This window comes from Lissotriton helveticus, chromosome 5_1, assembly GCF_964261635.1.
Source record: "Lissotriton helveticus chromosome 5_1, aLisHel1.1, whole genome shotgun sequence".
Lineage (NCBI taxonomy): Eukaryota > Metazoa > Chordata > Amphibia > Caudata > Salamandridae > Lissotriton > Lissotriton helveticus.
Window position 1 is genome coordinate 1574046838 of NC_136065.1, and position 16688 is coordinate 1574063525.

At 45.5% G+C, this 16688-nt stretch overlaps 1 protein-coding gene across 1 annotated transcript in view; it reads right to left on the reverse strand.

Annotated features, from left to right (window-relative positions):
- Positions 1-16688, reverse strand: part of LOC144753716 (acidic mammalian chitinase-like) — a 211988-nt gene that overhangs the window by 2542 nt on the left and 192758 nt on the right. Inside the window, exon 10 of the mRNA XM_078641306.1 lies at positions 742-880. Within this exon, the coding sequence (XP_078497432.1) occupies positions 742-880 (139 nt within the window). The remainder of the gene's footprint in view (positions 1-741; positions 881-16688) is intronic.

The following is a 16688-nucleotide window of genomic DNA, read 5'->3' on the forward strand; positions in this document are numbered from 1 at the left end:
AAAATATGTGTTTTAAACACATTATTTTAACCATTTTGCCAAACCAGGGGTGACAAGTGTCATCACTGAGGGGGGTGACAAAGTGGCAAACATATGTGTTTTAAACACATATTATTGCCATTTTGTCAAGCTAGGGGTGACAAGTAATTTTCCGCAACGGGTACCACCTGACCTTGCTACGTCACTGACCAGGGGCGGGAATGGTGTTCTGGGCTATGGGACACTGTAGGTAGGCTGGGGCCGGTCCATGCTCCCACCATGAAGTAGACAGGCGTTGGGAGGGTGTTCGACTGTGTACTCACAGTCACTGCATGCAGCTTTACAGAGCATGGATCTGCAACTGGTAAAACCGGGCTGGGATTACCAGCCTGGGTAAATCACACCAGGTAACCCGGGTATGCAGATACCGGGTGCCCCAGAAGCACCAGGAGCAGTATTTTCCCGACTTTACCGATCCTGGCAACTCGTACTGAGCGCCGCAGAGCACCACCAGTAGTCTTAAAGGTGCCTAGGCTACTGGTAGGAAAGAAGATAGAAAAGTTGCACAAGGGCAGAACGGTAAAACTGGCTGTACAAGGTTAACCCTTATACAGACTACTGTCTGAACATTTATCTAAATCACTTTTGTTAAATTGGCAACAAACTACGATCCCATAGTTCTTGGGTTGGGGTTGTCTTACGAATGCTGTGCTGTATATGAAATCTTAACATAAGCAGGCCTTTACATAAGCAGATCAATACCTGTATCTAGTCCCAGCTGGGCCTTCAACTTGCCCGTCAGAGGATACACCCCTTTATTACAGAAACTGCCTTTTAAGTCATCCATGTCCAAGCTCCAAACAGCGGCACCTCCAAAGCCGTTTTCAATCACGAATTCAACCTGAAAAATAACAGCAGAACCAGTTTACATCTGGGACACTGTAAGATTCACTCCAAAGGCAGCCCTCTGGGAGCAGCCAGTGGCTTATTCTGCAGTGTGACTCTGCAGCCGAGTTGTCTTGTTTATTAACACTGTGTTATTCTCCACTTACTTGTATAACATGTACTCTAGCCCTGCTGCCTCTAGCTGCTCAGCCAGAGTGTGAGTTGGTCTTAGAATGTTGGTGTGCCTGTGATGCGTGGAATACCTGGGTGCCTGTGTTGGATGAATGTTGGCAGTTAGAGATGGGCTGAGCAGCTAGGCAGGCTGCTCCTGGTGGGGCTGGTACCACACTAGGCTGGCTGGAGGCAAGACTGATGAAACCTGAACTGAAGACTTAATAAAGAAGACTTAAACATACATCCTGGCTCCTGGTGTCTATCTTCATAGGACACAACACACTGGCTGCCTAGTGCTTTTAGGAAAAGTTCGTTGGTACTGTGTGAGGTGTGTATATAAGCCCAGGTTGGCCTGACAGATTGTTGAGATATTAAATTAAAGATTTGGCAGCTTTCAATGCTGGTATTCAAAGATCTTAGGGTCTTAGGGTCATGCCATTTAGGCCTACATACAAAGAGATTAATTAAAACACCTCAATAATCAGCTATGTTTCTAATGGCAGGTGAAAACGATGTCCTTTGGAATTGCAGAGCATAAAGGTAATGCATGTTAATGCCCAGTTAGTCACTGATAATATTCGTTACACCGAGCCCCGGTCTTCCCGTTCCTTTTCTTGTCCATGAGTACCTCACCTACTCTACAGAATGCATTACCTAGGTATGGTCAAATTACTTCCTCCTACATGGCCTGCCTACCCAGCATGCATAAAGGGTTAGCACGTTACCATGACAGCCGGAGAATACCAAAGAAGCTCAAAAGAAAGAAAAAAAATATCACCAGAAACCAGGGAGGGAGTGACGGGCCCAAGAATGGAACGTGAAAACCAGGACTCGGAGTATTGAAGATTGCTGGTTAGTAACCAGGCAATACCTCCTCGTCCATCTTCCTGTCCCATTCCTTATCAATGAGCCCATACCCAAGCACATGGTGATTGATGCACACCAAAACAAGGATGATGCCACATACTTGATATTTAATGCAAAAAACAGAATAATTTACAGATCATGCACAGCAGATAAAACATGAGTGCCAAAATCAGCGGATGCCACCATCCCTAACTGAAGACGGTAGTGTGCAACAAAAGTGTTGCGAAAGGCCCATGTAGCAGCATTACAAATGTCACTGAGTGATGCCCCCTTAAACATCGCCCAGGACGAGGAAACACCCCGAGTTGACCGTTCCTGGACAGAAGAAGTAAGAGGACGGTGAGCAACCTCATGAGACAAGATTACAGCACACTTTACCCATCGAGTTAGACTGGACAAAGAAGGTTGAGACCCTTCCCAGAGAGACCAAAAGTAACAAACAAGAAATCTACTTGTCTAAATTCACTGGCACAGTCCAGATAGATGCAAAGAGCTCTAAGCACCTCCAGAGAATGGAGAACCTCGTTTGCAGGATTAGATTGGTCAGACTGAAATACCGGAAGACAATATCCTCCTGACAGTGGAAGTCAGAAAAGACCTTGGGCAGAAAAAACTAACTTGGGCGCAAAATCATCTTATCTGGACAGAAACGCAAAAAGGTGGGGGGAAAGCCAGCAAAGCCTCAAGCTCAACAACTCTGCGACCAGAAGAAACTGACACCAAAAAAAATAACTTTAGCAGAAAGAAACATAAGGTAACAGGAAACCAAGGGTTCAAAAGTAGGACCAGTCAGTGCCTGAAGCACCAAAGGAAGATTCCAGGTGGAGACCAGAGAGTGAGCAACAGGAGTGGAAGCAAAAAAATCTGCATAAGGCATATCTGAACCCCTTAAGGCCAGAATGGCAGCCCATTGGCCATGGAGGGTGGAAACCACTAGACCCATCACAAACCTATCTCTTAAATGTCCAACACCCTGACAGGAAACAGGATACAGACACTTCCCCTTACACCATGAGTCAAAGTTCTTCCAATGATGATGGAAAGACTCCAAGGCCGAAGGCCTGTAAGATAACTCGATGTGCTGGGCCACCTCAAGCGAATAACCCTGAGCCAAAAAGGTAAACCTCTAAAGTGCCAGATCCCCAGCCAGAGGCGTAGGAGCGAGCATGAGCTGAGGAGCAAGCAGGGAAGAGGGGTGCGCAGGAAACCTCCAACGGAGACACACAGCCAAACCCTGAAGAAGGGGAAGCCATGGTCTCCAGTACCATTCTGGAACAACCAGAAGAATCACCACTTGGTCCACCCGAATCTTCCTATGGACCCTGGAAATTAAGGGAAATGGGGAAAAGGCAAAGAGGAGCCCCTTGGGCCACGGGCTGGAGAAAGCATCTATTAGTCAGGCCAACCTTAAGGGGATTAGGCTGCAAAACTGAGGGAGAAGGACCGTCCCCTCAGAGGCAAACAGATCCAGCTAAGGAAGGCTGAATCTTGAGAGAATCTGTTGACAGAGAAGGGACGAACACACATGGTCACAGTAGATGGGAACACCATGCTCAAAGAATCAGCTGGCCTATTCACCCTCCCCGGAAGATAGACTGCAGAGAGAGAGAGAAGATTCCTCTTGTTCCACAGGCCGATCTTTCAGGAAAGGAGAAACAGGGTCCAGAGCATCTACCCTGATATACGCACGAACCACCTAGTTGTCGGCCTCAACATAGACAGCACTGTCCAGAAGGAGAGGAGCAAACCAAAGTAAATGCTGACACACCACCATCAATTCTATCCAGTTTGAGGACTGAGGACTGGGGAGCCCTGAACTGGGACCATCTTCCACAGGCTTAGGAATCCCCTGGAACCGCCCTCCAACCCATAGACTTGAATACCTCAAGAATGGAGAATACCTACTGTGGGGGTCAAGAGTTTCTTAAAAACCCTTGAAAGGCCGAAATGAAGCACCTGGAATTGGTGGTGTCTTGAGCCCACCACAAAGCACAGAAACTGCTGATCCACTAGAAGGATAGGAACATGCAGGTAGGTGTCCATCAGGGCAAGGGAGGCGAGGACGCACCCCTGATCCACCAGCTGAAGTATCGACTTCATGTTCACATTTTGAAGCGACGATGAGGCATGTGCCGGTTCATCCTCTTCAGATCCAACCCGGGGTGGTAGTCTGTGATGTCCCTCTTCCGAACCTGAAATAGGATGGAATAATATCCAAGCCCCCATTCCAGAGGTGGAACCTCGATGTTCGCTGCTTCTCCAAAAGAAGCCAAACACCCTACAACAAGGCCACCCACTTCATGGGATTTTGGGGCAGAGGAGCCTCCATGAATATCTGGGCTGGGCAAGAGGAAAACTCGATCCTGTAATAGGAGGTCATTGTCTGAACTGGTCATGCATCCGAAATACACCACCGCTGGTGACAAAAGAAGTGAAGACGACCATAATCCGGAGGGGGTAGATAATCACTGCTTTGTAGAAGGAATGGAGAAGGCACCTGCAGACTGGAACCGGGATTTGTCTCTTCCAGGGACCCCGCCGGCCACAACCTTCTCCTCGAAAGGGCAAGCTAGCACCCCTACCCTGAGGAAAAGCAAAGGCGCAGCGGTAACCAAAACCTCTCCCTCGGCGGAGGGGGGGGGGGTAATCTTGAGACACAAGCTTCCGATTTTCAGCCGACTGTTTCACCATCTCTTTAAGATGTGGACCAAACACCTTTGAACCATCAAATGGTAACTTTAAGAGGACAGGCTTCTGTAGGGCATTCGCCTTCCATGCCCTCATCCATATATGTCAACGAGCCCCAATGGAAGCCCCAGAAGCTGCTACAGTGGAACACAGGTTTATCAAATGAGATGTCTGATAGGTAGCAGTTCTAGAGTTCCATCAGGGTCTAAAGTGAGGATGTTTCCCCACCATCATTCATCTGCAGCACAAGGATCTGGAAATCTTTCAGAAGTGACTGCATCATATAATCTGTGTAGGTTGTAGCCGTGATGGAAAAAGTGGAGACAGCGTAAGATGTCTTCACTACCTCTTCCACCTTCCTATCCACATGGTTGGAAGGAAGAGCATCATCTGAAAGCACCATGCCCTAGGAAGATAGGCCAGCCATCAGGTTGTCCAGTTTAACTGATTGCGGGAATTCCTCAGAAAACCCCTCCAAAGCATAGAGTTTGGCCAAAAAATAAGGGAAAGTAGCCTTGTCAATTTCTTTCCATTCATGGGCCAGCACTTTGCAAACTGCACTGTGCAAGGGCAAAGAGGCGGGGTCAGGGCACTGATATTGGTTAAAGAAATATCCTCCCACTCCTGTTCCACAGGCAAAGGTAATCCAAAATTATCCCCGACATGAGCAAACAGACCAGACCGAACTCATCTCCCTGAATAAAGCAACCAGATCTCCACTCATCTTCGGCAGGATCATCAATGTCCAACACGGCACTTGGCTGCGGAACCTTAGCAGGAGGCTCCCCTGCTTTTTGGCCTGAATAGGGCCTCAACTGCCTCATTAATGAGCATGTGTAGTGCTGCCAAAGTCTGCACCCCTGCAGCAGCTTTAGACATGGACTCCATAGCCGGCGTGAGAAACACAAAGTGGTCGCTTCCTGCAACCTGCCCATATCTTACCAAATCAACTCTTGCGGCACCTAAAAACATGTGGGAGACACAAGAGGCAGGAAGCAAAGCCACCTCATAAAATACCACATGTGGATGCACAGCTGGCAGGGCAGACATGAGAACACTCAGGACGCTCAGCGCCTCTGAAGACACAGTGCGCACCCACTGTCTGTCTGATGCAAAGCTGCAGTCTAGTGAGGGGGGGTGGATAAAACATGGGAAAAAATACTCTTGCCCCGCAACCCATGATAGGACCTGTGCTTGCTGGAGCAGAACGGTGTGGTCCGAAAAGAAAAACAGACAAAGAATTCTTGTGCAAGTCCGGTAGGAACATTAATAAACACATAAAAAACGTACCTCTGACTCACTAGGTATCGTACTGCAGCACAGAAGAAAAGGAACAGGCTGTCATTGTGCAGTACTTCCTTCTTTATGCATGATAGGTAGGTAGCTCCAAATTGGGAAAGTATTTTGACCTTAGCTTGGTAATACGTTCTGTGGAGCAGGTGAGCTGTTCATTGATAAAGAATGGGACGGGAAGACGGATGTGGAGGTAATGGCCAGTGCTGGCTGTGTACGTTGTGTATGTCCCTTGGTGTAGGATAATTTAATGCAGGGGAGTGAAGCAGGAGCATGTGGGAACATGTCACTGCTTTAGAAGCTGGAGTTTGCTTAAATGGTTAGCCCATATTGCTAAGTGGAAGATAGCCACCTTAGCAAACCCGCTCTGTCCAGTGTGCTTGAGGAAGACAATTCGATCGGGGAGCCTTCTCTCGTGTTACCATCCCTTCACACCTTTTCCTTTCTGCTTGTTTCCTATTTTCCAGTTGTTGTTCATTCTCCTCTGCCATTTAAGGCATTCTCAGTGGAGAAGTTTGGCTCACTGGTTAGAGGCGGCAGACCCTGAAGCAGAGGTCAGACCCGGGACCAGGGTTCAATTCCCGACGCGGCAGGGTCTTGAGCCCAAATATCCACGGACTCGATAATTCTCGTTTCGGTGCCTACTCGAGTCACAGGTTCACACTCTGCAGCTCTGGGCATTAGCTTGCTTAATCTTCACTACGCCCCCCCCCGCGGCGTGATGCCTGGCTTTCACCTTGGGGATGCCCAGTACGGGTATCTCACAGGGAAAAACCAGGACGGGTTCCCAAGGCAAGCGCCGAGATGCCTACGGGTAATCGAGCGCTATATAAGAACGCTTAATAATAGTAATAATAATAATAATGGTATATCACAAATAAGCAGTTTACCATAATATAGAGGTTCAACCTAACATAACAGTCTCTAGTTCACAAAGAAATGTTATTTAAAACAATTTGTGTCTCTTTGTACAGTACCAGTAGACAATCAGCTGTTGGTAATTGGTAGATTAGTGGAGCTGACTGTGCGAATGCAGGAGATGGAGATGAGACTGAAGATCGTGGTTCAGGGTTGGAGAGGCAGAGAGCCAGGGAAGAAAAACACTAACAATCAAGAACAGAGAAGGTGAATGAAAGCAAGCAGCAGCAAAGTTTTAGAAGCAAGTAGACAAAAGGGAGCAAAAGCGTAGCCTCTGCAAAGCTGTCGGGTTTATTAAAATGTCTGTGTCATTTGGGTACTTTTGGAATTTTAGACCTTTTGAGGCGATTACACCTATTACTGAACGCCTGGAGGTCTCGAAAAGTAGTTAGCAGATAGTCCAGTAGTGCGGTACTTCGTTGCGTGTTGATGTATTTGCATAGCAACTGGCCTAGGGCGGCGTGTTGCCCCTTGACTGAAAGAAAAGATCTTAACCAGTGAGAGTTTATTCTTGAATTCCAAGTCTTTGCCCGAGTGAACGAGTAATATGTCATGTTCAATTGTGTCAAATAAAGTGTATAATTCTAATAATATTAATACATCTTTGTGACCTTTGTTTCACATACAAAGGGCCCGATCCCGATCTCGGTCAGAGGGCTCCGAATAGGATTTGGTTTTACCTAAACTGATCCGGAGCCCTTGTTTCCGACCAACTCGTTCCCAATTCCGGACAACCAAGTGCGGTGCCTGGAAACCCTTAGCGCTGACTGAATCGGTTCCGGAATGCCCACTGGAGCCAAATCGTACAGCTCTATGGAGTAGGTTTTCCAAGCGAGCAAGTACGATGAACGATTCCAAGAGGTGCCAGCCCCAGGGTGCACGATGATCTCCAACCACCCCTTTTGTCAATGGGAGCCAGTGCACGTGTTCAGTACACAGGCTCTCATTGGAGTCAATGGGAGTCTGACCTAATCGTATCTAGTATTTGTTCGGTCGGACTCCCCTGACACGAGTTGTATGGAAAGCATTCCGGACACGAGTCATTTGGGTTGATTTACGAACGAGATCGGAATTGGGCCCTTAGTAATTTTCTAATATTCAGAACTGTTGTTTGTGTGAACTGTTTGGCCTAAATCTATATTGGCCTTCTGGGAGAAAATGATTCAATTCAAGGTAGTTTTTCAGATGTGAATTAACTATGTATTTTATGATTCTCACCAGTGAAAATAGGGAGGAAATGGGGCTGTAATTAACAGATGAGGTTACACCACTTCCGGTTTTTTTTTCAGAAGAAAAGTTATGGTAGCTTTTTGGCAGTGGAAAACAAGTTCAACCACCACATCTGAGACCCAGAAGCCCCGGTCTGCTCTTTGTCCTGGGGCTTCTGGGTCCCAACTGTGGTAGGGGGACAAAAAGCAGACTGTGGTGGTTGAGCTTGTTTTCCATTGGTGCCCTGTGATCCATCCCAGTGTGGCTCTGCAAACTAGACCAAGTACACTCTTTCCCCACTAGACTCACACGGTATCTCGGTTGAGCAATATAAGGCTTCTCAGGGACGCAGTGTTGGGGGTAAAGACTCAGAACTCAACAATGGATTGAGAAACTCAATATATCACAGTCCAGCTCAGTGCTGGTCTTTTTTGTAGAAAAGAGAGTACTTTTAACATGACTTCTGTAAAAAGAAACGACACAATAAGATGGGTATTAGATTTTAGGTTAAAAAATGTCACCCCTGCACTTATAATGAAATGCTGCCACCCCAGTGCCTTCCTTTCAGGTCTATGCTTTCCCTTCACCACGTTTCAAGGGGTTGTCCCCTCCCATAAATCGAGTTTTAGTGAAGTTAGGTGCAGGTGCAATTTTCACTAAGTGGTTGCCTCATGGCAACTGACGGATCACTTCGCATTGCTCTTTAGCCCAAAAAGGATTTTACTGATACGGATAAATTATTATTTCTTTTTAACTTTGCTTGTGCTTACAGTTTCTCAGTTGCTGTACCTGCTCTGCAAAGGACGTTTGCTTGGCGGGTACTGACTGGTGTGTGTGTTGGCATACTGTGGTCAGCATTATTGGTGGCATCTCTTTGTCCTCACGGGTAGTCTCCCTTCTCTATAGGTCCCTCTTTCGGACTGCTTCAGGTGTCAGCTTGACAGATGGCGCTTGTAAGTACTGATCTTTGGGAGATGCAACCTTTAGCCTGGGTGTTCCTGGCAGGTGTGGGCTCTGGACTGGGGAAGACTTTGCACTTCAGTGGTGACTGGTCCCTTGTAGCTGCACCTCACACTGCCAGTGGCAGCACCAGTCCTCTGACTGTAGGAGTGCCATTTGGCAGGAATTTAAGCAGTCATGCTTTTTCAGCAGGTTCACCACTAGAACAGCACTCGGGGAGACCAAACCACCTCTTACAGCCCTGGCCTATCCCAGCGATGCTCTGTTTGAATAGTCATCTTTTTCTGGGCATCCCACACACTGGAGGCCTAGGATTCTCCTACAGGACAGTCTCCCATCTTGCAGGGTCAGACATTCACCTTCTCTCTCTGAGCAGGCAGACAGACTGCCTCCTAGGCTCTAGTTAGACCCACAGGTTCGCCAGTAAGTTTCGGGCCTCAGGTGACGGCCTCTCACCTCTGGAAGACTGACAGACAAGCAGGTAGTGTCCCTGGTCTCACAGCACTTCCTCAAGCACTCTATGAATCACTATCTTTTTTGGTCAAGACAAACAGTGGAGTGGTTGGTGTCTCACTTTAATACTTGCTTTCCCGACAGGAGATGTAGATCCACTATCTAACATTTTAGAACCACAATTCAGCAGCACACAAAACTCCTCACATCAAGGAAGACAAGAATGCCAAGCAACATCGGGTGTTGAATCCATAAGAAAAGGATCCAAACTGATAGAAGCAAATATCAGAGACAAAGCCCAGGAGGCCCAATCTTAGAGTAAGTGCGACGTCTGACAATGCATTGATTGAAAGTGCATGGAATGTTCCTATTCCCTCTGAGCTCAAGCGGTCTCTGGTGGACTCTTGGTACGGCCTTCAGCAAAGATCTTGGTATGGAACTAACAGTATGCCCCATCCTGAAGTTCAGTGTTAATCAGGGTGCTACTGAAACAAACTGCAAACTCTTAAAGGGGCATGAACTGAAAAAACAAAAAACAAAAACAAAGAGCGCTCAGTTTGAGGATGATTCTTCCAATAGATCTAAAATTGAAGCCGACCTCAAAATATCCGGGAATCACAAATGTATTTAGGCTTATATTTAGGTTGTCGTTGTACCATAACTGGTTGAGGTTGAGATGGAAGCCAGTGATAACAAAAGGAAATATATGGCTTCAGTTTAGATAATGAAATAGAGAATTAAAAAAGCCACTGGTTTGATCTGCTGATGAGTTACTTCAAATAGAAAAAAGAATCCTCGTTGAAATATAACTGCCAGTGTATGGACTGGAAGAAAATGGGAAGACAATCAAACCCTTTCGCATGGCAAAAAGAAAACAAAATGTGTTCTTGATTTGACAGCATAGTTACAATACATCTTCAGAGCCCACTGTAATTCCTTCGTACATATAGTGTATTGGCTGAAATACAGTTTATTTCGTCGAACTAAGGGAGTCTTTTGTTGAAGGCCTTCTAAATCCTCTGGATCCACCTGTTTGTATGCCATCTTAATCTTGTCTAAAATAAGACAGAACTATTCGAACAACACGTTGAGGAGGAATTATAGGCTGAAAATAAGTGGGTGATGACTCAGGATAATGATGGGATATATCCTCCGTTAACACATTCTTTGAAGTAGGAATAAACCCGATGATAAAATCATACTGTTCAAAGAGATATGCATATCTAACTTGATAATATTTATTTCTGCCTTGAAGATTCCTTAAACATTGCAAATTCTGATAATCTGTTTTAAATTCAGATGTCTCTCAAGTGCTCAGCAAACACATTTCTGTATTCAGTGCATGCCATCTTCTTTGCTAAGTTCTCTCTTGCAGACACTGAGTAATGCCCTTCTAACAGAACATGAGAGATAGCTAAGAGACAGGATGTGAATCATCCTTCTGCTCTTGTAACAAAGCTGCTCCAACTGATATTTCAGAGGTGTCTATATTTACAATAAACTTATTATATGTAGCAGGATGTTGCAGAACTGGCACCTGAACAAGCATCTGTTTAAATGTCATGAAAGCATTTTCATCTTGATCATTGCAACATACTTTTCTTCATATACTTTTTTAAAGTCACATAATGTCACTAATTATCTCTACAAACTTCTTGATAAATTTACAGTTCCATGGAAACTTTGAGACTCTCTAATACCTGTATAAGGACAACACAGAATAGCTGATACCTTCTTCGGATCGATAAATAGGCCAGAGGAAGTCATTCTAATCCCAATGGCTTGCTTCTCAAATTCACACTTCTACCCTTTTACAATGAAAATAATGCTGCTGAAGTCTTGCCAAATGCAAAAACAACAGTTGATGGACAGAATGCAGAACAACGTCATACATTCACCCCAGTACAGGGATCTGGGCCTAAATCCATCGTTTTTTTGCTCACCATGCCATTCCAGTTTGAACCCAGCCATATGCAAATCAGTCTTGACACTGTGCCCCATGGGAACAGCCCAGCCCGAACTGCAAGCCAGGTCCTCCCTGGACTGGAAACAAGTATCCTAGGACCGGTTTCGGGCTTTCAGCCCTCATCAGCCAGGGTAGCTTGATTCCAGTGGCATAGAGAGCACGGGACTCACGTCTGAGCATACCCGTCCCACTCGGGGTGACAAATGCAAAAACAACAGTTGATGGACAGAATGCAGAACAACGTCATACATTCACACCAATACAGAGATCTGGGCCTAAATCCATCGTTTTTTTGCTCATCAAGCAATTCCAGTTTGAACCCAGTCATATACAAATCAGTCTTGACCCTGTGCCCCATGGGAACAGTCCAGCCCGAACTGCCAAGCCAGGTCCTCCCTGGACTCGAAACAAGCATCCTAGGACCGGTTTCAGGCTTTCAGCCCTCATCAGCCAGGATAACTTGATTCCAGTGGCATGGAGAACATGGGACTCACGTCTGAGCATACAGGTCCCACTCGGGGTGACAAATGCAAAAACAACAGTTGACGTCAGAATGCAGAACAATGTCATACATTCACCCCAGTACAGAGATCTGGGCCTAAAGCCATTGTTTTTTTGCTCACCATTCCATTCCAGTTTGAACCCAGCCATATGCAAATCAGTCTTGACCCTGTGCCCCATGGGAACAGTCCAGCCCGAACTGCCAAGCTAGGTCCTCCATGGACTGGAAACAAGCATCCTAGGACCGGTTTCGGGCTTTCAGCCCTCATCAGCCAGGATAACTTGATTCCAGTGGCATTGAGAACACGGGACTCACGTCTGAGCATACCCGTCCCACTCGGGGTGACAAATGCAAAAACAACAGTTGATGGACAGAATGCAGAACAATGTCATACATTCACACCAGTACAGAGATATGGGCCTAAATCCATCGTTTTTTTGCTCATCATGCCATTCCAGTTTGAACCCAGCCATATACAAATCAGTCTTGACCCTGTGCCCCATGGGAACAGTCCAGCCCGAACTGCCAAGCCAGGTCCTCCCTGGACTCGAAACAAGCATCCTAGGACCGGTTTCAGGCTTTCAGCCCTCATCAGCCAGGATAACTTGATTCCAGTGGCATGGAGAACATGGGACTCACGTCTGAGCATACAGGTCCCACTCGGGGTGACAAATGCAAAAACAACAGTTGACGGACAGAATGCAGAACAATGTCATACATTCACCCCAGTACAGAGATCTGGGCCTAAAGCCATCGTTTTTTTGCTCACCATGCCATTCCAGTTTGAACCCAGCCATATGCAAATCAGTCTTGACCCTGTGCCCCATGGGAACAGTCAAGCCCGAACTGCCAAGCCAGGTCCTCCCTGGACTGGAAACAAGCATCCTAGGACCGGTTTCGGGCTTTTAGCCCTCATCAGCCAGGATAACTTGATTCCAGTGGCATTGAGAACACGGGACTCACGTCTGAGCATACCTGTCCCACTCGGGGGGACAAATACAAAAACAACTGTTGATGGACAGAATGCAGAACAATGTCATACATTCCCCCTAGTTCAGAGATCTGGGCCTAAATCCATCGCTTTTTTGCTCACCATGCCATTCCAGTTTGAACCCAGCCATATGCAAATCAGTCTTGACCCTGTGCCCCATGGGAACAGTCCAGCCCGAACTGCCAAGCCAGGTCCTCCCTGGACAGGAAACAAGCATCCTAGGACCGGTTCCGGGCTTTCAGCCCTCATCAGCCAGGATAGCTTGATTCCAGTGGCATGGAGAACACTGGGACTCATGTCTGAGCATACCCGTCCCACTCGGGGTGACAAATGCAAAAACAACAGTTGATGGACAGAATGCAGAACAAAGTCATACATTCACCCCAGCACAGAGTTCTGGGCCTAAATCCATCATTTTTTTGCTCACCATGCCATTCCAGTTTGAACCCAGCCATATGCAAATCAGTCTTGACCCTGTGCCCCATGGGAACAGTCCAGCCCGAACTTCCAAGCTAAGTCCTCCATGCACTGGAAACAAGCATCCTAGGACGGTTTCAGGCTTTCAGCCCTCATCAGCCAGGATAACTTGATTCCAGTGGCATGGAGAGCACGGGACTCACGTCTGAGCATATCTGTCCCACTCGGGGTGACAAATACAAAAACAACTGTTGATGGACAGAATGCAGAACAATGTCAAACATTCACCCCAGTGCAGAGATCTGGGCCTAAATCCATCGTTTTTTTGCTCACCATGCCATTCCAGTTTGAAACCAGCCATATGCAAATCAGTCTTGACCCTGTGCCCCATTGGAACAGTCCAGCCCGAACTGCCAAGCCAGGTCCTCCCTGGACTGGAAACAAGCATCCTAGGACCGGTTTCGGGCTTTCAGCCTCATCAGCCAAGATAGCTTGATTGCAGTGGCATGGAGAGCACGGGACTCACGTCTGAGCATACCCGTCTTGATAACACAAAACTCACTGTTCCTGATGTTCCACAAGAGTCATTCAAATATAGCAATACAAACGTATTTAAGACATTCTTGAGAATATTGAATGCATGAAGCAAAGAAAGATTGATGGATAACTGGAACTGGACAACCCAAAGTGCATTCCATGATATTAAAAACCATGAAAGGAGTATGAGAAGCCATTTTCCATGCATCACCTTCATTTATGAACAACACATGATACAAACCTCATAAATCAAGTTTAGTAATGGCTCATGCTCCACAGACTGACCCCGAGGTGTCCTTTGTAAGAAGCAAAGAAAATCTATCATTATCTTATTAGGTCACTACAATTAATACAAGGTCAAAGGTCTTGGTCTATCTTCTGTACAAAAAACAAATGTACTCAGCAGGTGATGATGAAGGCACAAAACGTTGTTTTGCAAATTTTCCCGAAAGAAACTCTTTAAGATCACCTTCTCTTTTTCAGTGAGGGAATAAATAGTTCCAAAAGAAACAATGTAAGGTTCAGTTTGTATGGCACAATCATATTCTGTATGAGGAGAAAGTGACCAGACTTCAGGATTACCACATACTGGAGAAAACAATGGTAATGCAAGGCCACCTACTATTAAATTTGCTGTGGAATTTTTTATTTCATCTGTTGTTGCCCAATTACCTCCACAAGCATAACAACAGTCATGGCACACATCTTTCAAAAAGGAATTTCAAACATTTCAGCATAACTAGAAGAGACAATAATGTCAAATTAGAACATTCCTGCATGATCACCACAAAACACGTGTAATGGAAACTAAATTTCTCAAATTGGACCTTACTTCAGTGGTGAGCCATCAACAGTTCTAATCACTATAGGAGCCTTCTTATGTCTCTTAGGAATATCAGTTTTTGATGGGCCAACCTGATCACCAAACATTCCACAGGCATCACTATTTAACAATGCACAGGTATTAATGGTCTTCCTTTCTTCGATTCACATAATAAATAGTAGGAGGGAAAAATGTTTTTATTAGCATTAATTATAGAAAATCCTATATAGGGATTCCAACCACTCCTATATCCTTCTCTGGAGAAGATTTAAATCCTCCGGCATTTGTCAGAGGCCATATCAAATGTCAAGCATCACCACAAAATATAATTAAACCTGCTGTAGTATGTAGTAATGGGAGGTACTCAAACATACTGTTTCTTTTCTTCACTAGTTATTGTGGAATGGTTTATCTATTTAGAATGTTCCTTGTTGCCAGGGGACATTAGAATGTTTCATGTGTTTTGTATTGAAGCTTTTTGCTATTGGAGCTGGCGACTTCCTTGCCAGCTCCTATCCATGTAGCATTTCAATAAACACAGCTTCAAGTTTCTATGTGTTTCCTGCCTCTTCACTACAATTTATTGGCAAAGATCCTGGCTACATGGATGAACCCAGCATACACTGCCACGTCAAGAATTAACAAATCTGTTTATTTTGTTCGCATCAAGAAGCCCTCAAGAGACCCTCTATAAATCTACATCAGATTGACAAGTCCGTCACACATTACCAAGGTACTTTTCTTGACTTTTCCACGTGAGCTCTAATTGTTGTCATTGCTACCGTGTGTAACTGTCGTTATCACGCTGCCTTCATGCGCTCTGTTCCCTAGCTGCATTCACGTGCTTACTGGCATTGCGGCCTTCACGTGCTCTGTCCCTGCGCTGCCTTCATGCGCTTACCGGCATTGTAGTGTTATTCTGCTCCTTATAGGACCACACCTCATTCTTCTACAAAAATGTCACCTTTCGAACTCATGAGAGGCAGGAAGGCCAATACTTCTTTCAGACCTGGATGGATGTCTAAGTGGATCAGGTCTGAGTCAGATGTTTCTAAATTGATGTCTATTGTCAAAGAGAACATGTCTTACACTCAATCTAAGCAGACAAATGACAAGATTCCAAGAAGGGTGTGAAGATTTCCCCTCTCAAGGTTGCTGACATTATTAGAACAAGAACTTCGATTCATATCAAAAAAGGAGAAAGTAAATTTGAGTTACCAAAATTGTCAGAAATGCTGTACAAGTTGAGGGAGGTCATTGGTGGAATCTGAACAAAGTTGCTAAGGTTCGTCAAACTTATTCAAGTCCTGGGTCTGTTAACAAGGGCATTGTTCCTGCCAATGCAGATCCTCAACAGGGCCGTCTTAGGAGAAGTACCCGTGTCATTGTTAAACCCTCTAAATATAGAGAGTACTTTTGTTTGGTTTGAGAAAGGAAAATATGTAGTATGTATTAATACGAGGTACCTAAATGTACTACGTTTCTTTACTTCACTAGTTATTGTGGAATGGTTTATCTATTTAGAATGTTCCTTGTTGCCAGGGGACATTAGAATGTTTCATGTGTTTTTTATTGAAGCTTTGCTGATGGATCTGGCAGCTTCCTTGCCGGCTCCTATCCATGTAGCCTTTCAATAAACACACCTTCAAGTTTCTACGTGTTTCCTGCCTCTTCACTACACCTGCCTTACACCAATGCCCTATCTCACTATCAATCATAGGCCCCCTCACTGTACCAACCTGCATTTGCTTTGCCTAAGACAACGGGTCGACTGAAATCTCAGATGGACCATAAGATTCAATAAGATCAGAAAAAAAGTTCTACACAGTGATCGGACCAATTTGTCCATAATTCCCTCTGTTAGGCCACTTTGAAACAATGTCATCTTAGTTCTAGCAACCCAGGTTTCGACTGCGTAATGATGGAAACAAGTCACATAAGTCAATACTTCCTTTCCTCTTTGCTGAATATCACACAAGGCATCTTTAGCACAATACTCCAAATCAGAACTTTCAAACATCCTTTT